General features: G+C 38.3%; 1 protein-coding gene across 1 annotated transcript; it reads left to right on the forward strand.

Moving 5' to 3' along the window:
* The first annotated feature begins 534 nt into the window (after positions 1-534).
* ZGRF1 (zinc finger, GRF-type containing 1) lies at positions 535-22,949 on the forward strand. The gene is made up of 29 exons (XM_009872523.1): positions 535-555; positions 664-744; positions 866-922; positions 1,347-1,400; positions 1,434-1,532; positions 1,886-2,174; positions 2,688-3,983; positions 4,293-4,375; positions 4,998-5,096; positions 5,536-5,709; positions 6,378-6,480; positions 6,932-7,024; positions 7,937-8,574; positions 9,781-9,919; positions 10,434-10,615; positions 11,038-11,225; positions 11,803-11,942; positions 13,005-13,151; positions 14,663-14,777; positions 15,450-15,706; positions 16,923-17,082; positions 17,712-17,789; positions 18,659-18,806; positions 19,866-19,993; positions 20,309-20,432; positions 20,875-21,051; positions 21,168-21,302; positions 21,745-22,006; positions 22,834-22,949. Exons 1-29 carry the CDS (start codon positions 535-537, stop codon positions 22,947-22,949), a joined length of 5,583 nt encoding a protein of 1,860 aa, XP_009870825.1.
* Positions 22,950-23,335: the final 386 nt, after the last annotated feature.

Consider the following 23,335-nt stretch of genomic DNA (forward strand, 5'->3'; position numbering starts at 1 on the left):
AATAATTTGGTAGTTCAAGTAGTATCATCACTGGAATTTTTATAGTTGCCAGACATTCACTTAAGTAATTTCTCCAAAATTTAGAAAATGTGCTGACATCCATAAAAAAAAAATTCAGAAAACAAAACCCCAACATTTTTACTGGCAGCTTTTCGGTTAGATTATTTTCAGAGTATTTTTATAATTGCCAGACATTCACTTAAGTAATTCCTCTGAAATTTAGAAAATATGCTGGCATCCATAAAAAAAAATTCAGAAAACAAAACCCCAACATTTTTACTGGCAGCTTTTCGGTTAGATTATTTTCAGAGTTTCTCTGTAAAATACCCAAATCAGCTATACACCACTTTTGATGTCTTGCATCTAGCCCTCTTCATTTATTTTTAGTCATAACAAGTGAACTGACATCCGTTATTTTGTTATTACGTTTCCTTCACAACTTCAGTGGATTCTGAACATTTCCCTGTCTCTTAGACTCTATGAAGATGTGGATATTTGTGAAATAAGCTGCTGCGTGAACGTTTGACTGAAGCAATGACTTCTCAAGAATTTACTGTAAGTCATTTTTAGCACTATGTGCTGTTTAATAGAAATAAAAGACACTATAGCTGCTGTATTTAAATATTTTCTTATTAATTTATGCGTTTTGCACCTTTAAAACAGGTTTTATACACTCACCAAAAAACGAAGAAATCAAAAACATGGCAAGATGGAATTCTAAGGATTAGAACTGGCAGAAATCAGGTGAACAACTCCGTTTTAATACTGTTGGATTTAATATTATCTGTGACTGCTGGACTGAGAGTGGCAATCTATTTCATCTTTGAAACATTTAGTTATTCAAGATTCTGTTTTCTTGTTGCAGGCTGTCTTACTTGATGATAAAGGACAGTGTTTGGAGAGTATTTTTATAAAATCTCAGGTATGTTGTTGCAAGTTTTTCATATTTGTGCTTAATTATGGTTTGTGCTTGAGGAAACATTTCAAACTTGCTTGTTAACTAAGGTGGTTTTTCTTATTGTGGATGTGGGAGTTGGCTGCAATGCAAATAAGGGGAAGTGAAAATAGCTTCTGTTTATTGATAGGTCTTACTGCTGTTCCAGAACATTTCCAGGTGCATTTCTATCTTTTTGGGTAAAAGTGAAGTATTAAATAAAAATAATTTGAAGTGGTAATACTTTTTAGTATGTGTATCTTTTAATATAAATATGTGTATGGCAGCTGTGATACACTGGATGTGAATTTCTAAAATTTTTGCCTATAAATATTTAGAGGGCTTTATTCACAAGATATTTGTTTTCTTGCATAGCACTATTAGGTACTCACCGCTGCTTTCTCTTTTCTAGGTGAATGCTGGAGATAATTTAGAGAGTGAACGATATTTGATCGCAATTGAAGCAGTGAAGGTGAATGAAAAATCTTTTGAAGATCAGCCCAGAAAAACAGAAACTCCAGCAGTGGATGGAAATGGTGTAAAACCTGGTGTTCTGCCTCCGAGACGTCTGCCTGTTGGCTTGAAAAGGAAGTTTACAGTACGTCTTTATTTCAAAAGTTGTGTCTGATTTAATATGATTCTTAAAACACAAGATTCTCATCTTTTAATGAGTGATAAATATATAGATAATGTCTTTTTGGTATTTTGGAGCTGTAAGGCAGAATGTGTTATCAGTAGTTATTTTTTCCTGCAGTTTACTAAATCTACTTGGTGTAGGATTATTATTGCTAAGCCTGTGGTAAAAGTCACGTGAGCTTGAGATAATTGCTGTATGCTTCTGGAATCATCATGTGCTGCTTCATCAGAATGCTTTTTACGGTGTGTGCCCTATTTGATTGCAAAATCTGAACTTAATTTCTCGGTGGAATTAATTTAAAATTTCACTTTTAGGGTTTTCAAGTGCCCCGGCAAGTGGAAAAGAAAACACCAGCAATGGAAAATGGGGAAAACACAACGATATTGCCATTTTCTAAGCAATGTCAGAGTCCTTTTCCATCCAAGTTTTATATTACTTCTCCGTTATTTTCTACGATTTGTAAGAAGGATGCAGAAACAAACCTATCTGCAGACTTTCGTGAAGATGCGTGTGTGGATCACGATAGAGAACAGCTATCCCTGTCCTCACTGCTTTCACCTCAGTTTCTTGACAGATGGGAGGACACAGAGAAGCAAAACTCGGGTCAGTCGGTTGTGAAGGCTGAGTCTTCTCTAACGACTGCACATCCCAAATCTAGTAATCAAGCAGCTGGTCACAGAGCAGTGTCACAGAACATGAGGAGCACAGAACAAATAATAGCTCTTCTGAAATCTAAACCAGCAGAAGGATGCAGAGAGCAAACCACGTCTGGAGTCACAGGATGTGTTTCTGGGTTTCAGGCATCAGAAAACACGGATGATTTATATAACCAAAAAAGCACGGTCTTAGCTGCTCTTTCAGGCAACCCTGCCAAAAGGTTCGGTCAAAATACTCAGCACTTGCCTTTTCCAATGAAAACTGTAAATGATCACGAGTGGAATGCCCAAATACTCAATTCACCTGAACAACCTTGTGCAGAAGTCACCAGACAGAGACGTGTCAAAAAGGTAAATCATTTAAGTCAAGATTTACAAGATTCCTGCAATCCAAGTATTTGCTTCCTACCTCTATCCACTGTAAATGGAACGGGTGACAGTTGGTTTGTTCCATCCTCAGGTAATGTTTCATGTCTACCAAGTCCAGTCACCTTGGAAAAAAATCATTTTGCATCCAGGGGTTATTCAGTGACTGATGATCCTAAAGAGAATTCCTCTGTGAGGTTACAAAGTGAACTTCAGCCTGGACAGAATTTGCAAGGAGAGCCTGGAGATCTTGAGCTCTCTGTGGATGTAACCTTGTCTAAAATTGGGATTATGCAGGAGGAATTAGGTATGCATGGAAAGGACTGTGGTCTGGATGAAGAGGTGATGCAGGTTAACTTTAATCTAGTGGAGGCTTTTGATTTTAATGACATGAGCAATGAAGACCCATGTGAAAGGGATGTGAATAAGCTCACTGAAGGAGATGCGCTTTCACAAATCCCAGGTTGCTTAAAGGGAGAAGAAGTAGTAACTCACAGTAAAAATGAAGGAATCAGATTTTCAGTGAGTGATCTAGAGGGTGATATAAGTCTCCACACCGGTGTTAGATTTTCTCAGCTTTGTGACAGCAAGGTCATAAATACAGAGCAAATGGCAGAAGATTGTGCAAACCAGCCTAGAACTGAAGTGGAACCTGTGGTTGACGAATACAACATCCAAGAGGTCAGTCTAAGTCAATTAAGTATTGAAGCCACAAATAAGGATCTTGATGCCTGTGCGGCGTATGGCATTACTGGCAAGCACTCTGATCTTTTGCCTGGTGACACAAATATTGCTGAATGTCACCCTAAAACTAGCATGTTTGAGGAAATGGGAAATATTTCTTGTATTTCTGCCAGCCAAATAATTCCCACAATGGACAAAAAGATCGAAGAAGATATTGGACAGTTTGGATGCATGAAATCCCAAGAAGTTGATTTAGAACACGCCTGCGGTAGTGAGAGTGGTGACTCTAAACCAAGTAGTCCTTTGCTGGCTTGGTCACAAAAATGGGACCCCAGCTGTGGAGAATTGCAACCTATTGCAGAAGGCCGTCAAAAGGTGTGTAGCACTTCACCTAAGGAAGATATTTCCAGAGTTTCCATCAATCCTTCGTGTCCGGAGGAAACTGAGTTGGAGAGCGTAGAGAGCGTAAATGGTTTTCCTGAAGCCTGCCAAGGAGAAAGAATAGGAATGGCTTGCCTAAAATGCATGGCAGTGGCTGAAAATTCATCAAACCTTCCCGATTTGGTAAAAAATATCAGTCTTCTGAGAGCATTGACTCAACATAGCACAGCATTAGAAAGCTTACAAAAGATGGAGGAAAATAATAGCAGTTTATACGAAGAAGAGACTTTGAAAGAGATATTTGAACCCCTGGGGAAAGATGAAGGTTAGGTCAGCTTCTATTTTACAGTGAATTCTGTGCCATTGTACCTCTTTGACTTCTGTACTGTTATCTCTCTCTTCCTGGACAATTCATAATCAAAATCATCTGTTTGAAGTAAAGTGTTAAGAAGGTTCCCACTTGTAGTTTTTCATGTTTAAACCAAATCTGTGGGCTCCCAGACTGTTTTCTTTAGTTCAGTTAAATACTATCTGCAATTATTTGTATGGATAAAGTTTGCAAGCTCAATAAATGTTCAGATGTTCTCGTTTTACAGGAGTATTATAACTTATTATGCTTTTCCATGTCTTGTAGCGATAGAACAGTTTACAGAAATGCCTTACTCAGAAAGTATACAGGCATCTTCCTGTTCATACTTTGATTCTTCTCGCCTTATGGTAACTAATTCTTGGCTCTGTATATTTATCTGTGCAATGTAAATTCATTTTCTATCAGGCTCCTTGAATAAAATTCTTGGTTTATGTAACTAGAGGGGTTGAGCTAGAAATTACTGGGACATCAGCTAAGAAACTGATAGTAAGCAGATGTCCAGGAGGCCTGATATTTAACAATAACTTAATGTAAATTGAATTATTTAGTTACATTTAAGATCACAGTAGGATGTCTAGTCCTACCCCATCTTCTCTTACCATTTGTTTTTTCTGTCTTCTTGAATACACGGCTTTCCTAGGAATTGTAGCACTGAGGTTGCAACATACTGTGAAATCTGTTGGTGCTTGATGCTCCGCATTGGTATTTGTCCAATGTTATTAAATAGTCTTTTTCAATCTGTCCAAAGTGAAAGCAAGATTTTAGATTTTCTGTGGCTTTTCCTGGCCCATGCGAAAAGCAACCCTAATTTCTTATCTATCAGGCATTGTTCTGCCTTCCAAATAGAAAGGCTGTGATTTTAAAATGCTTTCTCTTGTATAAAGACAAGTGATTTTTTTAGCTTAACTTTTCACTTGAAAGGAGTATTAGAGGTGTAGACTTCATAGCTTTTGATATTTTTATATGCAGCCCAACTGTGTGGACAATGTATTCCAGAAAGCAGATGCATGTATTGAACCAACAGCAGCGACCCTCAGAGAACCTAGGACACCTGACTGCCAGCCCAAGGTACTATTATTGTGGAACTGAAGTATAATCAGAAGTGCTTCTTACATAGCAATTCAGTGGCTTCCTGTTTGCAGGAGATTACCAAAAACCCTCATAATAAATATTTAACTAGTCTCGTAATGGACTCTACTTTGCAGTACGTTTGTCTGTGGGAAGTTTTCCACTCAGAGATTGAAACTCAAATTTTACAATACAAAAAGAAAACCAAACATACTACATCTGAGTATGGAGTTTGTGTTGGCAGAGACTGGTGCTTCAGTGCTGTTGAGCTGCAGGAGTGCAAGGGCAAGAGAGGACATCCTAGATTTTTTTTCTTTTCCTCTCTTGCGTGTTTTCCAACAGCTAGTTTCTGTCCTGTGTTTGAGAAGTGCCTTTATTGCCTGCAGATAGTTCCGGAGCGGTACTTACTTTCAGTTAATAATTCCCATCTATTGTGTAGCCTGTTGCATTTCAAGGGTACCCAGTAAAGGGATCAGCGTCTAGTGAGATCACGTTGAGAGCTCCCTGCTCCCAGCTGGGATGGCAGCACTACCCAGAAAATACAGAGTTTGCAGCCCAGGGATTTTTCTCATCCCTATTTTCAAGCGATTGTGTCCTTTCTGAGTTCAGACAGGTAAAACCATTTGTTTCACCATTATTCTTACTAAACTTAGTGCAAGAAAGAATCTCATAAATGCAGGATAGAATTCATGTTTAGAATACTACAGTCATCAAACGCACTGAGAACTGAACCTAGAGCTTTGCGGTTTGAGCTTTGCAGTTAGATAATTTTTGCTCACCTTTTTTCTAGGAGTAGGCATTTGCCAAGTTGTAATTTTTTTTCCCCTCTGATCCGTTTCACTTAAAAAAAGTACATGGTCATAAAGTTGTGATATTAGATAAATTTCTTCTAGAGAAATGTGCCTTTTAAAATGATGTTTTCTGGTGTTAACAGTATGATATTCACCGTAGCTGGTTTTGAAATTTATTACGAGTTCTAGAGCATCTAAAGGATGATGATTCTGTGATGATACCAAGAAAGATGACATGCAATGTTGAATAAAAAAATTTTCTTATAATGCAGTATAGGTTTCAGTATTCAAAGTAATGGAAGAAAAATTATACCTCAATTTTTTACTTCAAAAATAGGCTAAAGATACTGAAGAATTATATCTAGAAATAAGATGGAGAAACAAGATACCTAGTTCTAAGATTCATACTAGGACAGCATTTGTATAGAGATAAATAGTAGATAAGTAGTTTCATTTCTAACAAATTTTTGCTTCCGCTTTTTCATTTAAGTCTCCAGATTCAAGAAATCTTCCTGAGGATGATATTGACTTTATCAGAGATGAAAATCTTCAGCAGCAGTTGAACCTTGTTAAAGAGTCAAGAGATCACTCCTGTAAGTGAGAATTAAAAGTAGAATGGGAGCCATTGGCCTTGGAAGAATTATTCTGCATGACTTCTGTCCTTCGGGTATTTTTTTTTTCCTAGCCTTGGCATTGAACGTGTCTCCTGAAGTTTCCCCGTGGTCAGTGCCAGGCTCACCTTCACATCTTGGTTTGAGAGAAATGCAGTGGACTTCATGGGAACCTGGCCAGGTACGAATTGACTGTTGCTTCTACATCTTTTCTGTGTGTTCATGGTAGCAATTTCTTATTTCTGAAACTGGTTTATCTCAGCTCAGAGAGACAGTGCAGTTATTCAAAATGATGAGAGAGAGTAGTGACAAAAGAACTATAATTTTGGTTTTTTTCCCAGTCATTCACTTGACATGTTAATTCCTCATCTGTAGGCGATTTCGTCAGTAGAACCCACTTCTTCATTTGATCCCCACTCTGAAAACTCTCCAGCTTCAGGCAGTGAGGAAACTACTGGAGACATCCAGGAACTCCTCATACACAGAATCTTGCCAACTGGACCAGACCTTTCAGAAGTTTGTTACGGTAAGAAATTGTAATTTTTGCCTAGAAAAAGCGTGAGGATTTTGGAAGCACAATGAGTTGCACTACACGAGACAGTTACTGTTGGCCCTGAGTTGTGCTGAGATGTCTGGGTAACTGCAGAGTTGGATTTGTCACATTTGTCATCTGTTTTTTGCTACCTTTTTTTTTTCAAGGACAACTTTCAGTTGATTTGGTAAACACTGTCTAGTTAGCCTTGAGTTCCATGCGCTCCCCACCCCGTTATATTCTCCTAGAAGAGACTTGTGAAGAGTGGTTTAATTTTGTAAGAGGTCAGCTTCTATTTGGGGAAGAAATAAGGGCTGTAAGCTAAGCTTCTAATTCTTAGTGAAATTTTGATTTATTTACCTGCTTTTAGTTTTCTTCTGTATTCCCCTGCACTCTGACCCACTTCCAGCTGACACTATCAATTTCTTACTGATCATGAATTTAGTCAAAAGAATGTTTGGGGTACTAGAAGCCTATTTATCTACATTGGGCAGCATTAATTTACACAGTTTTGTATGTGATCCTTGTGGAAAAAGGAGCAAATGCTCAACTATTCATTTTCCTGTTGGCAGCTCTCACTGACCTACCAAGAATGAGATTAATGACCTCCAAAACACAAGAAAATTTTCAAAAATTTCTACCAAACACTTGATTTTATGCGAGTAGAGTGTCTACAGAAACTTGTTCTCAATACAGGGATTTAAGTAGTGCAAAAATTGCAGTAGGAATCACTCTTGTCATAAGGAAATTTAGTGTGGTACTGCACAGGCAGGGCACAAAGAGCTTCCTAATTAGAGGACAGGGTGCATAAAGAAGTTAGGATTCTTTCCTTATCTTAGAGTTTTGTAAGTCACAAGTGATTGTGCCGCCCATACAAGTTGTTTGAAAGATATATTTGCCTTACAGCACAGGACAGGTCCAGCTATCCAGAGGAATGCAGCCTCTCAAGATTCAAACCTGCGTTGAAAACACGAACTCCGTTTGTCACTCGGCCTGCTGCTGAGAAGATTCCTGACTCGGTTGATCCAACTGACAGCGAGAAGTTCCAGCAGTCTTTTGGCTCTTCGCGAGTCCGTTTAGGTGATGAAACAGTGGTATTTCCTGTTAGTGCTTTTGGACTGGAGGGAAGAAATTATGACACCTCTGTGTTGGGAGAGTACACAGGAGACAGACAAAAGGAATATTTACAACCCGTGCTTGCTGAGGTGACTTTGCAACGTAGACAAAGCAAATGGCTAAAATATCAAAACAGTGCTCAGGGTGACTTGATAACTCGGAACAGCGAAGATGGGGAAGTGGCCGATGACATCTCTGCTGAGACAGACCTTGAAATGCTGCCAAGCGACACGGGAGAGAGCGATGCTGGGAGTCCCGGTGCTCCTGGCTCTGCGGCTCTTGGGAGCTGCCGTGCAAATACGAGCGCCCTAGGTTCCATTTCGGAGAGGAAGCTCTTTTCTCTGCGCTCGAGTTGGACACCTTTGGCTGAAGCAACACAAAAGGTGTTAAGTCATCTGAGCTGCCACACTGTGACAGGAGACGGCCAGGTGTGTAACTTGTCAAGCAAATACAATTATAAGTGACAGTAACACTTTGTTTTCTGGACAAAGTAACTCCTTTTATTGGATTTCCTGTGAGATATTATCAGTATGGTTGGGGGAAACGTTTCTACGTCTGTAGTAACACAAGAGCCTCAGCTACAGAATAGCAGCTGCTAATATATTTTTGAAGTGTTGTGGCTAATGCTTTGTGAATGGTGTTACTTAGCGCACGCTGTGCCACATCTAGAATTTTTAGTCTGAATGTTCATGGCAGAAAGTTGAAATAAAAGTTGTTGGGCTCTTTTGTCATCTGTAATAGGTGAGAATGAGTTTTCAAGAAGGACTTTTCCTAACTGTGGTATCAGCATCATTCTAATGGACACTCGTATCTTGCTTTTATGCATAATTTCTGATAAATATTAAGAATTCTTCAGTTTTAGTTGTGGAGAAGCAAGATATGGCATTCAGTAAGTGTATAAAAATTATCGCAGCTGTTGGTGACCAGTAGACTATTGTACACAAATGGGTAAAAATTGGAGGAAAAAATAAAAGGAATCAACCACAAGTCACAATTTAAAAGTGTAAAATGATTTTGTGAGTTCTTGAAGATGTTATTTTTTTTCTTGATGCTAGTTTAGCGCACTGCGTTTTCTTGTTCTTTAACTCTTTGTGGAGTGAATGGTTCATGTGAATTAAAGGTTTGCAAGTACCTACTGTATTTCATGTATGTACTGGTATACACTTGGTGTGTGTTTACATATAATCCATATATACTGGATTCTTAAAAAATTGAGTTACTGTGGTGCTTGCTGCAGTGTAGACAGGTGGAAGAAGCTCTGCAGGACTAGCCAGGATGGCAGGTGTATGGATAGCTTGTGGTGTACAGACTTTCCTCAAAGCTCTCAAACCAAAGTCTAGTTTTTCCTTCCCCTTGTCCTACCTTTGTTTTCATTTCATCCAATGGATTTATTTCTGTGCAGAAATAGGGTGTTAAAAAATCGATTGGGCATGTTGAAATTCCTGGTTGCAGAATGAGGCCCTGACTATTTTTTTAATATAGTTGTACTTATTAATGAGAGCACAAAATATAAATGTAAAACAAAGTAGAGGAAAAGTGGATGGCTTTTGGTGTATCTGTGAAGTACCTAGCTAATAAAGTTTGTCTTGTTCAGAGTTTTGCAGATTTCAGTGGTTAATTTCTCTGTTTTTTAGGGCGTAACAATTTCGGAGTTGTGTTTTCCGAATGCGGGTCAAGTGAGACACGTTCATCTTCCTAAAAGAAAGGTGTCCATACCAACTGTGTTTCCATCTCACGTTCACTACAAACAGATTTTTAAAGCTGCTCTGACAGGTATGTCTGACACTGTGCTCGGTAAAAGGCTGTCATTTCGAACAGTGGCTTTCTGAAGCTTCACCAAGCAGGATGAGACGGGGAGAGATTATCTACATCATCTATTGGTTTTGGATAGACATACATATTGGGAAACGTGTCAAGTCTATACCCAAAATTACCAAGATAAACCAGAAAACCAGTGCGTTTCTGTTCAACTGCATAGCCGTGTTCCTGTTGGCTGGTCTTTCTAAATTCAGTATTTTAATATTTTTTTTAAATAGTTGTGGTTTGGATTGTTTGGAGTCATATACCTGGGTGTGATCTGAATACAAATAAGGCACTTCAAACAAGTTAATACTATGTGCAATACAGGAATTAAGCAGATCAGGTGGTTTCTTTTAGTACTTAGGTGAAATCCTTTGGTTTACATTTACACTCGAAATTTTCAGTGAACATTGTTTTGTTTGGATGTTTTGTATGTGTGTAGCTCTTTTAAGGCTGTACTAATTATGCTGCTCTTTACTATTTCAAGAGCAATTAAACATAATGCTCTTTGAGGCGTCGCAAAGGTTACACCATGCTCTTTCCAAAGTGGATATCTCATTTTACACGTTGAAAGACAGGCAACGTGAGAGCGAAGAAAGCTGTGTGCCACTCTGCAATCACAGTCATCCTGCTAAGCTTGTTATGGTGAAGAAAGAAGGGCAAAACAAGGTATTGTTTACAATTTTGGGCTGCTTATTTGGTGTACAGACCATATTGCGTGAACAATCACAGGGCAAGTCTGTGTGACTTTGAGTTGCAGGTTAAGGTGATGCATTAGAGGTCACTTTGAAGATGAGCTGTAATATCTACTAGTGTCCAGAATTAGTGACGTGACAGTTTTCTCCATATAGAAATAACCTTATATATGTAGAGAGGAAGACCTGAGATTATAAAATCCTAGGTTATATGGGATTTTTGTGAGGTGTTGGTACACACACTTGTTCTTGAGCCAAACACAGTTGTTTATCTGATTATTTCTACAGCAGGGAGTACTGGCCCATTGCTTTTTTTTCAAGTTATTTTTTATTGTTTTGTTTAAATGGGCTAATAGCTTTTGTGTTATTTATTTATTTTTTCCTGTCTCTTCCTAGGGTCGTTTATTCTATACCTGTGATGCTCCAAAAGCTGAGCGATGCTCGTTTTTCAAGTGGATAGAAGATGTGAACTCAGCACAGATAAAATCCAGACAGAGTGTAGTGCTTCATGATATAAAAAGTATCGGGATGTACCTCAGAAGTCAAAAGATTGCTCTCTATGAGGAATGCCAGCTTTTGGTGAGGTATTCTGAAACGCTGCGCATTTGTCACAAGTGCTTTGTAAACTGCAGCTTTTAGAAATGTACCGGTAGCTCTGGATTTCAGCAGCATTGAACAGGCACTTGCTTGAAGTGTGGTTCAAGAGGCTATAGTTATTTTGTAGAAATGTAAAAGCCAAATTAATGAAGTAACAGCATTTCAAGTGATGGCGTTGCGGATCAGCAAGCTTGTCAGCAAGAATCAGAACTGCTTACAAGCAATTTGATCAATTGCTTAATGAAATAACTATCAAAAGCTATCTTGGAATTACTGTTAATTTCCTAAGATGTCTTAGTGATCTCAATTTGAATATTAGTTTTGTCACTGGCTCTTCTGTGCTGCTTAACTGTAGGGGAAACAGTTTTATTATGGTCAAGAACTACAGAAGTGTTTTGCTGGGAAGATAAATACATTTAAAACTTGGTGGTGGTTCATTATCTTAAATTACCAACATCTGTGCTCTATAATTTGGTCCAGTCTGTGGAGCTTTCTTGGGTTTGGTGATGATGGCAAAATGTGATGTTTGTTTAAATGCTTTTTTTTTTTCTTATAATTTAACAGGAAAGTCTTTGAAACTCAAACACAGCGGTGTAGCAAGTTCAAGAAATTCATGCATATGCCTGCAATGTTTGATGGTGATTCCAAAACCAAGTTATACCTGAAATTAAGCAAAAAGGAGCATTATTCTCTCTATAGCAAAGGTAAGCAAATCAGGAGAGCTGTTGATGTCGTGTGCCTTTTTAACGTTTTCATTGGTAATCTAAAAAGAAAAAGAGCCCTACTTTTAAACTCCTGATGAGACCGATAATGCAGCTCTCATTCTAGAAGGGCAACGAAGTACCTCTTATAAATGTTCAACTACCATAAAAAAAAAATTCCTTGGATTTGGAATGTTGTACATCTGTGAATTTTGGAAGTTGAAGAAAGCCAGGTTTTTAAGAAGGTAATATTTATGGAAAACTTGATGTAGTTGTTGCATGTCTCTGCTAAATTATTGCTATGTCACAGAGTTGGAGGATATTCACTGATTTAAGAGTTAAGTCTTAAGAGTTGATTTTAACTGAGTAATTTATGAGTTGCTACCGGTATCCTGATAGTTTCTTCACTTGGCTGTTTAAAATCCTACAAATGACACAGAAACAACTGTGCAAAGACTGAAATATTCTAACAAATCAGGAGTTTGTAACTTCTAAATCCTGGAGCTCTGCACGGACAAAACTTTAACTTGCATACAACAATTTTTGATCACGCCTGCATCTTTATTCATCTGAAATTTGAAATCTCCTTTGCTGAGCTCTGCTTTACATGGCATAGGAGTAGTGTGGGAAGCTTTAATCTCCTTGGGGGTGCCAAATAAAAATATTTGCGGGCTCCAGTACAGGTTGAATTTGAAAGGGAAGAGAAAACATACTTTTATTTCAGTACTACTTATTTTCTGGAAAAAGTGTGGCTAGCTAGGTTTGTAGTATACTTCAGTGGTTTCTTCCCAATAGTTGCAAAACTGATGATAATATTCAAGTTTAGTCCTAAGTCAGACACTGTTAAGTGCACCAGGGGAGAACCATCCGTTTCAGACAGAAAGTACTTGAAGAATTTTTCAATTGTTTACTTATTCCTTTAGAACTGAACTAACACTTTCAGTATCACCTTAGCGATGCTTTAATTTGCCGCTTAATAATTGCTGAGCTATTTTATCTAGCTTCATTTTCTTAAAAAAACTGGGAGCAGAAGAAACTTGATTTTTATTTTTTATTTTTTGATAGATGATATTTGGGTTGTTTCCAAGACTCTGGACTTTGATCCCCTCGATACTTTCATTGCAAGTAGCGCTTTCTTTGGACCGTCGTCCACCAACGAAATAGAATTGCTGCCACTGAAAGGCTACAGTCCCTCAAACTGGCGATCAAATGGTGAGTTCTACACCAGATAATTCAATATCATTAAGAAACAGCTATTGAAGGTAAAATCTGGCCATCGATGAAGGAGGAGATTGGAGAAATTCTAATCTATGATTTCATTCATGGTGTTTTTTGCCTCGTATCTTTGAATATCTAGTTTGAATATGATACTTCATGTAGTTAAACCTGCTGAGTAGCTGTTAAGAAATTCTAAATGGGTGCAGAAGAGATGATGATAATGTAGTGAATAATATAATATATAATGCAAATTGAGTGTAAGGAACATGACTATGTTGTCCTCAAAAAGCAAACAGTGATCACAAATGACTCACTGTAGAAAATTTATGTTTATATCAAAAGCCACGTCTAAAATTTGTGATTTTTCTGTCACAGTGTTAGTTTCGGTGCCTTTTTTTGCTGCATTCTGGAATGACTAAAACGATGGTGTTTGAGAATCCAGAAAAAACAAGTCTTTCTAGCTTCACTTCTTTTCATCTTAGGGTTTTAATGCTAAATCTCGAACCGATGGTTTTTAATGGAGCACTGCCCTTTTTAGTCTTTAGCAAAAGCTGCTCCTGGCCAAGTGTAAGCCATCCTTTTCACTTCAAACACTTCTGTTTGGGGTATTTTATTAGTGTTTTGTCAGTACAGTTTTGGAAACAGTAAGGTTAGTGAGCCTTAAGTGCAGCAGTAGTGTGGGTCTGCTATAGGTGTCACCAAAAAAAGACAGATGTGCTGCAAAACACAAGGCAAAAGCTTCTTACTTTTACTGTTGGAACTGAGCTTAAGCTTTAGTTTTTTGGTTCTTTATTTTATAGGAGTTTAAGAATGCATTATATAGGTAGTAGTAATATACTTTGGCTTAATATCTTTGATTGCCGTATGCAAATATGAATTGCCGGGTGGGGTCTCAAGCAGTCACGTCTGGGAGAGTGAACATGTAGCTTTCCACCTTGATGCTGTTGAATCGGGGCATTTGGGTTGTTTTTTTGTGGGAAACTTTTGGTATTAATCTACATTTTTAATGACAGATAGAGTTATGTCATCAGTCTCTAAGTGTTACAAAATCAAAACCATTATTTGTATTTAAAGAAAACTTGGGAAATAGGTGGAACTTGTGTCCAGTCCACTGGATGTGCTCCTGTGTTGTCATTTTTAAAATAATATCTCCTTAGCTGTTGTGATACAGAAAGTTTACTTCTAAAATGCACCTCCTAAATTCCAAAGCTATGGAAATCTCTTGCGTGCTGTGAAAATGACTAACAATTTTTATCTAAGCTTCCTTTCCGGAAGATTCCTAATGTTTGAATCACAAATACTTTGATATAATACACCTTGAAAAGAAGGACTAATGGGTATCTCCTCATCTATAATACTCAGTCATAACTGGTAATTGGGTTAGCTTGGTTTCTGTTACAGGAGGATAATTAGTCTTTGAGCATTTGGAAATTAACTTTTTTACCTAACTCGAAATTTTGGCTCCTGTCCTTTTTCCTGATGTGTTTTTTCTGTGGCCTTTCCAGTGTGTGTTCATGCCTTGCTGGTTTGTAATGCCAGTGGTGAGCTTACGGCTTTAAGAAATCTGGAGGAGCACTTCAATCCGTCTACCTTACCGCTGATACCACACCTCCTAAAAATGTAAGTCACTGTTGAAGGGATACATTTGTCAACAGGTACAGAAATAAACCAAGAAAAATACCTGCAGCCCATGTTTTACAATCTGAAGATTAATGTTTGGCCTTGTTGTGAGCATTAGACTTGATAGGATAGTCACCGACTGCTCTGTGTTGAGTGTATGTACTTCACCGGGGGTTCTGTGGAACTGATTTTCTTTACCAAGTTTTATTCTCGCTTGACACAAAACCTGAAAAGAAAGTATCTTGGAGAATCAGAGCATTAGAGGGGTCTTACCTAGACTTAAAATTCCCTGTATGAAACAAGTAATTCATTGAATCCCTGCTACCTCTGAGTATATTCTTCTACTCCTTTGAGTACATTTTTCTTTCAATTCTGTCCATCTCGCAGCCTTGGGTTAAGTCAGATACAAGTTGTTAACATAAATCAAAAATGAGAAAACCCAAAAGCCTGATTCTTATGATCCACCTTTCACACAGAGAGGTAATAAGGGGCAGGAATCTACAGCCTGGCTGTGTATCAGGAGGCAGGAGCAGCACCTTTTAATTATGTGAACTGTTAATGATAAAGCTTTAGCATTTCAATGTCACCTGAGTAAAAGTATCAGAACCATGAGATAGAAATTATATGTACGCAGTATTATACTGCAGCTTTTGACCCTTGTATCTTCCTTAGGAATTTTGGTTCTGAAAATGCTCCTAAAAGAGTCACCAAAAGAAAATTTCTTCCACCTGCCATCAGCCTGAAGCGCACGACGACGTACGGACCTCTTAGCACCCAAGTGGCGATGGGACTAGCGGAAGAGATGATCCAAACCTTCTCGCTGAACCCAGACCAAGCTACGGCACTGATTCGGGTAGCTCAGATGATGACTTCGATTGAAAACAGCGAACCAGCAGAACATCAGATCTTCCCTATCACAATCATACGCGGTACGTGGCAAGTAATTGTGAAAATTGTTGCTCTTGTATCTTCGCAAAAATACGAATTCATATGCGATGCTGGCATTAGTGAAATAGTATTAAATTTTCTCTGTGGTGAAACAGCAAACTTGTATCCTTAATCATATATTCAAAATTCCAGGCTGTCTTATGGGGATATTCTTAGGTCTACGTAGATGTTTTATTTTAAATGTAGGACCTGAATAAACTGCTGCTCTGCATGCAATATCCTTTTCAAATTCTTTGTGATGCTGCTGTCCTCACCTCCTTCATGCATTTCCTAAAAATTCCTTTTTTGGACTGGCCCTTCGATAATGATGCTCATCAGTTCGGTCAGCACGGAGCTTTTGGTCCTTGAAACTGCCTTCTTTCCTAGTGAAATATATAGACAAAATCAGAGTTGCTTAGTCTCTTTTGCTTCTTCGTTGTCATATTAAAAACCACTTCTTGTCATGTGTCAGCTTTGCTAAGTTATCATATGAAATTTTTTTCAGTTATACATTATTTCTTGCCCTTCTATATGTCTTTGTTTTGTCCCGTTTCAACATGAACGGAAAGACTAACATGTTAATTCAAATTATTTTTTTAAAGATTGTTGAAAAGCAGATCCCGTTTCAACATGAACGGAAAGACTAGTAACATGTTAATTAAAATTATTTTTTTAAAGATTGTTGAAAAGCAGTTGCCACAAACACAAGTTGTCCTGTCAAAGCAATTCCTTCAACAACAATTAAACTCTTACTACAGATACCACTAGACTTCAAGTGCCTGAGCTGTTGTTAGGCTGTCAGGCTTATTAATCTAGTTAAAATTATTAGTCATTCAAATCTAATTATCCCTGAAATTCCTTATTCTGTACCTGAGGACGTGGTGTGAGGGATGTGCATGCGAATACTTCTATTATCTTAATATATTGATAATACTACTCCTTAGCAAGCAATGCATGTATTCAGTAAGAAATTAGGAAAAACACCTTAGCTTTGCCTCTCTTCAGTATTTTTCTGTAAACTTAATGCAGGCTGTAAATGGAAAGAGAGGCAACTCATTGCCCCTGGATTCTTAGAGCTGCTGAATGAAGTACATAAAATTATTTGGCTTATTTATAGGAATCATAGCATAATATTTACTAAGTTAAACAATGTACTAGAATGCTACTCACTTGACAAATTTCCCATATAACTTTGTTATTTTTCTTCCCAAATACCAGGTGTGTTTGGAGCTGGCAAGAGCTACCTGCTCTCTGTTGTGGTCTTGTTCCTCGTACAGCTCTTTGAAAGCAGCGAAGCTACGGAGGGTCCAAGGCCAGCTCCATGGAAACTTCTCATCGCTTCTTCCACCAACGTGGCCATTGACAGGATACTGCTGGGGTAAGTTACGGACATAATTACAGGCCATTGGTCCAAAAACAATAACACCCTTACATGGTAAAGATAATTGTGTCGATATTTCAGCGTATCACTTAAAGATTGCGTTCTTTCCTAGGAAAGTATCACGAACGGGATTTAATTTGACCTTTGCTCCTTTGCAGAGCATGCATACGCTAAAAGCCTTCAAGGCTAGCTCGGTGAATTTACAAGAGAGTAATATTGGGCTCTATTCTATTCACATAATTTTATATTAATTAATCGTGACAAAGTAGTAGCACTTGGGCATCTTGAGGAAGTAGCAGCTGGGGCAGGGGAAGGAAGGATGGGGGGACAGGGAGAAGCTGAGACAGGTTTGGGAAGTTTCAGCATGAAGCCAACATGAAATAAAACTCGTGTTTTGAAGGACAAAGGAAGGAGGGGAAAGTACCAAGAGAAGGCATCATGAGAGGAGAATCAAAGGCATTAAGCGTTAGCGAGACAAATCATGATGAGGTCGTTTACTTGAATTGTGGCCTGAGTTAGTCATCTTGTTAATTGCCCAAGTTTATGTCCTGCAGTGTTCCTACATGTCTTTTCTCAAAAGATCTTTTTGCATTTTTGTAACATGGATCCTCTCTTTGTTTTTGAAGTCTACTTGACCTTGGCTTTGACAACTTTATCAGAGTGGGAAGTATCAGGAAAATCACCAAAGCAATTCTTCCCCATAGGTAAGAAACTTAACTTTTGAGGTGTCTGAGGTGATTCTAAGTTTGATCACAAGTGTCCATGCTGTAAAATTGCTGTTTTGAAGTAATTGCAAATGTGAATGTGATAGGCCTGTCTCAGGATTTTCCTGTCTGTGTCATAGTTCCCTGTCCTGCACAGGGAAGAGATTGTACCTTGATTTGGGCAAGTCACTCGTAGCTAATGCTTTTAAGTGTGAAGTAGAAGAGAACAAAATCATCATGGTTACAGATTTGGGAGGCAATCTGTAACAAGGAGGAGGAGCAAACCAGACAGACTTGAAGTAAACACGTATTGCTGGAGTTGTAAGCACTAGGAGCAAGTAATCTTTAATATAATGGTCAGAACTAGTGGTAACAACTCCTGAATTCTGTATTACTTAACCAAATTACATTTGCTGTGGTGTTCTGGGGTTTGTCCTTTAACTACTTCAAAGTAAGCAATCTACATAGTACTTTAAACATAATTTGAGAGAAGAAAGTAAAATTCCAAGATGAATCAAGATTAAATTTCCATTCTTGGTGTCAGTAGCATACCAAGGCTATAAAAGGGTTTAAGAATGAAAAACACCTCCTTGTTTCTACTCCTTTCTTACATCAGCTGTGTGCTTGGAGAAATCAGTCACATGTGTCTGGTTGGAGTGGTGAGTCTGAGTTGAAGGCCTAAAAGCTTCTTTTGAAATGGATTTTGTACTGGTTTATCTCACCTGGATTCAGGATAGGTCAGTACATGGTTGTCAAGTACTCTTGTGTATAAAGTATGATTTTTATTTTTCTAAATGGTCTGTTCAATGAACACTGAAAGTGCTGTTATTGTCAGCCATAGTAATGCATGTTATAAAATCTTTTTCAAGTTTACATGCTGGCTCAGGAAATGAAAATGAGCAGTTAAAAGAGCTGCTTGCTCTTATGAAAGAAGATTTAACTCCAGCTGAAAAAGTCTACGTGAAGAAGAGCATTGAGCAACATAAGCTGGGGACCAACAAAACTATACTGCAACAGGTACAGTCCAAGTGACACAGTGGGAAAGTGGGGATTCACTACATTGTTGCCACGAGGCACAGCAAAGGGCAGGTGGGAACCCCCTCTCACAGCTGCCAAGCTCCTAGTTTTGTATAAAACCCACAAATATTACAAGTAGAACATGTTGGATTCTGCAGGTGAAGCTTAGTGTCTTATCTGTGTTGAACTTCTCTGAGTTGAACTTGCAGTTCCTGTTCAGTGGTGTGAGACAAACTCATTTTGAACTTCATTGCAATCCTGTTTAATATCACTGATCTAGTTAACAAGGTGGGAAGAGAAAAAGTTCTGAGCACGTCTAGTCTGCATGGTCACCTTGAAACTAAATTTATGTAGTCATAAAGGTAAAAGATAAGGATTGAGCTAAATATATTCTCGAGTTGAGTATCGGCTGCCAGGAAGATTTCAAATATATTTTGAATAACTTTGCATCAAAGGATTGCTTTTTAAGATAGAAAAATATTGTCAATGTGACATATCAATGTTTAATTTTTCCAGCTATCTGCCTTTTCTTCTCAGTCCTAGACTCAAAAAAAAATCCTAGCTCGTTATAAAGCAGCTGTAACACAGCAGATCTGAGCTTTTGGATTCTTGTGCTTATTCCTAGTGGTCATTGCTCCCACTTTTGCTGCTGGGGCTCAGAAGTTTTTGGAGGATTGTTCATAATGAAGTCTCTCTCAGCCAGACCAGTTCTGGCCTTAAAGTATACAAATCTGTGAAGGATTTGAACATAAGCACCCCAAGCATAAGAAAAGGTGACCGTGGATTGATCTCTGCCTGCATGGACTGACTTTTACTGAGCTACAATGTGACATATATATACACACTTAAGATATAGCTTTATATATACTGAGATAAAACTTTGAACTTCTAACTTTGTAGTTTGAATATATTTTTTGAGCCCCAGTGAGTATGATACAGTAAAGTGCAATTAATGTAGGTGTATTCTCTTGCTGAAACTATATTTATGAGCTGCACAGAGATTAACTTACACACAATTTTAACTTCTCGTCTACCCCTTTTCCCCTACTGCTAACCAAGGTGAAAGTGGTTGGAGTGACCTGTGCTGCCTGCCCGTTCCCTTGTCTGAATACACTGAAATTTCCTGTGGTGATGCTGGATGAGTGCAGTCAAATAACTGAGCCTGCTTCCCTCCTTCCTATTGCGAGGTACAGCCTCCCTCTTGTGATTCAGTGGGGAAATAACTTCTAGCAGTAACTAAAAAAATAATTGCCAAGCTTGTACGTCTTCTTAAGAGCATGAACTCTGAGGACTCAACTTGGAAAACAACAATAGGATTTTTCGTTTGAGGCCTGCTCTCAGGTGCCTTCCTGGAGTTATTTTAACTGTGAAAAGAGGGCAGTGGAGAAGGGAGGCTGCTGGAAAGCAGCCATTGATAAATAAACACTGCACATGCTTTCATTACGAGTAGTATGACATCCTTTTTAGGACTCGTATTCATATTTTTAAATGTTCGTATTTAGGTTTCAGTGTGAAAAGCTAGTCCTTGTTGGAGACCCCAAACAATTACCGCCAACTATTCAAGGATCTGAGAGCGTTCACGAAAAGGGGTTGGAGCAGACGCTCTTTGACCGGCTTTGCTTGATGGTATGTAGTAGTTACCACGTGGTGAGAAAAGGTGGAGGGTGAAACTGTAGATCCACTCCTGTGCCTACAAGATTTCTGATTTTGATGTCGGAGGATCAGTGTTTCAGCCTGGATTTTAATTAAGAAGGTTGCCTTCTAGTGCCTTTCTCTGTAGGTGCTATTGTCACAGCGCACAGAAATGTGCAAGTTTAACAAATATAAAACCAGAATGGATTGAAAACCGATGAGAGACTCTGCCTTCTGATGTTTTTGTGCAGTTTTTAATCCAGGTAGAAGAACAGGAGGCTGCAGTATTTGTTCAAACTTCTGTTCAAGTGAATGTATGAAGTTTAAGCCAATTTACTGCAGAAATTGCTTCAGCTGCTTTTTTGACCTAGCTGGTGTCACAAAATACTTAGTAATTATTTTTCCTAGTCACGCTTTCTATATCATAATTCTTTAGGGACATAAAGCAGTGCTACTTCGGACGCAGTACCGATGTCACCCTGCTATCAGTGCTGTTGCCAACGAGCTGTTCTATGAAGGAAATCTGATAGATGGTGTTTCGGAGGAAGACAGAAGTCCTTTATTGGATTGGCTTCCAACACTCTGCTTTTATAGTGTGAATGGAGTGGAGCAAGTAAGTTGTAAAACATTTCTTATATATCAAAAGGCAATATTGTCGTTTTTCCTCACTTCAGTTTATTTTTGTCTTCTGTTTGTGAGAGAGAAACTGGAAATATTCTTTATTTGCAGATGGAAAGAGACAACAGCTTTTATAACATGGCAGAGGTTCATTTCACAGTCAAGCTCCTCCAGTCTCTGCTTGCCAGTGGAATAGAAGGATCTGCAATTGGTGTCATTACTCTTTATAAATCACAGATGTGTAAGGTTTGTATAATGTATCATCGATAAAACAGTTTTCGTCAATCTACTTGCATAAGATCTGTTTCAACTAGAAGTGAGAAACAAATGCTGGACTGGTGAACTAGAGGTCATTATTGCTTCCTTATGAAAAAAAATGGATTATATTTCTCCTCTAAGCGGAGTCAAAAAGATTTATTTCTAGCACATGATAAAGAGAATGTCTTTCCGTTTGTTTCCCTTCCACATGCACGCTGAGAAAAATGGGTGTTCAAATAGAATGTGTTTTTCATAAAAGAATTGGGAGCTGTTGCAAACTGGCATGTGTGACAAGCACAGGTTGAAGAGGCATATCCTTACCTTAGGTTCTCAGTTCTCATCTTGGATAGACTCAGATTTGTTGCGTGCGAGACAAGCGATTGACCGGGAGGAGGCCACCTTGTCACCATCCCTATTCGTTTGTCTGCAGATTCAGAATTTGCTTAGCACGGTGCACTCGGAGGCTTTTGAAGTTAAAGCTGTCCAGGTGTCCACGGTGGATGCGTTCCAAGGAGCTGAGAAAGAGATCGTCGTGTTGTCATGCGTGAGGACAAGACACGTTGGGTTCATAGACTCAGAAAAGAGAATGAACGTCGCGCTGACGAGAGCCAAGAGGCATTTGTTGATTGTTGGCAACCTGGACTGTTTAAGTAGGAACAGACTGTGGGGAAAAGTAATTCACCACTGCAAAGGTAATGCTTTCTTCTGGATTTTTGAGACCATGCAGCTCATATTTAAAAAAATATGTTTAATAGACTTAGTACTACACATATTATATGTACTTATATGTATTACATTATATAATATGTAGTATATTGCAGGAAAATGCAAGTGTGCAAGGTGCACGTTTGCAGTTTTATCTGCACACTGTCTTCACATTTGAAGGATATTTGTTGTCCAATTACTGGAATCCAGTAATTGGACATGTTGATCTCTTTTTGATGCCATTGCATCACTGCGTAAAGAGGACGCTAGTAAGAAGAGTTGAAACCCAGTGCTCATCCTTTCCCAGTTTGCTTTTATGTAGTAGGCCCAGGCAGTTACAAAAAAAACTCTTGAACATAGCAGGACTTCTGACGAGAGAGTATTTCAAAGCAAAATTCTTCAAGTCATTTCATGATGAATTCTTCTGTGATGATTTCATTTGAACTAGGGAAGTGAGAGAAGGAATAGTGTCCAAATCTCTGAAGTACATTCAATAAAATCTGGCTGATTCTTACTCCCTAGTACCCATGGAGGCCTCCTTTTTTGGAGAGAGTAGGGCATTTTAGCTTAGCTGATACTCCTCAGTTTCATAAAGCAACTGGTAACAAATAACTGCAAGAATAGGTACCAAACCCTTTTATTTACCTGCTTGCCTGACATCAAACTCAAACTCTGAAGAATAGTTTTCAAAGTAGAAGTACTGTAGTAATTTCATAGATTTGGGGAAACAAGTATTTGCACCACAACACACCAAGTACATGGTGGTTTATGTTGTGAAGGGAGGTGTAATTGTCCTGTTCATTGCTGCTTTTAGGATGGAAAAATGGATTACAGCATGGAAACCAGTGTGAGCAGCAGCTAAATGATATTCTGAAGTGTTACTTGGAGAAATGGAAGGAAGAGCATCGGAAAAAGAAAGAAGAGAAATAAAATGTGAGCTTTGTTTTTTGAAGAAAATAAGAATTGTTTGTTTAAAACCAAATCAGAATGGCTGCCAATCTAATATGTATTTAATGGAAATGTTTGTTCGTCCCTCCGTGCACTGATACTTCTGTTTTGACCCCTTGTTTGTATGACTACAAGTCAATAAAGTAACTTGATCAGTTTGATAACTGATTTTCTTTTATGCTTACAAAGTACCAAGTTGTCATTTTGTGCTTCATTATTCTTCAGGTTAGATACAAGTGTAACATGGCATCTTATTACAGTTCTGTCATCTTACATATTTACAAATCAATGATGTGTAGAAAGGAATGTGGCTGAAACAATTAAAATAAGAAATTTTCTCGAAGAAAAAAAGGGATTGGCCTGGAGCT

This window comes from Apaloderma vittatum, unplaced genomic scaffold (assembly GCF_000703405.1).
Source record: "Apaloderma vittatum isolate BGI_N311 unplaced genomic scaffold, ASM70340v1 scaffold8767, whole genome shotgun sequence".
In the NCBI taxonomy this organism is placed as follows: Eukaryota; Metazoa; Chordata; class Aves; order Trogoniformes; family Trogonidae; genus Apaloderma; species Apaloderma vittatum.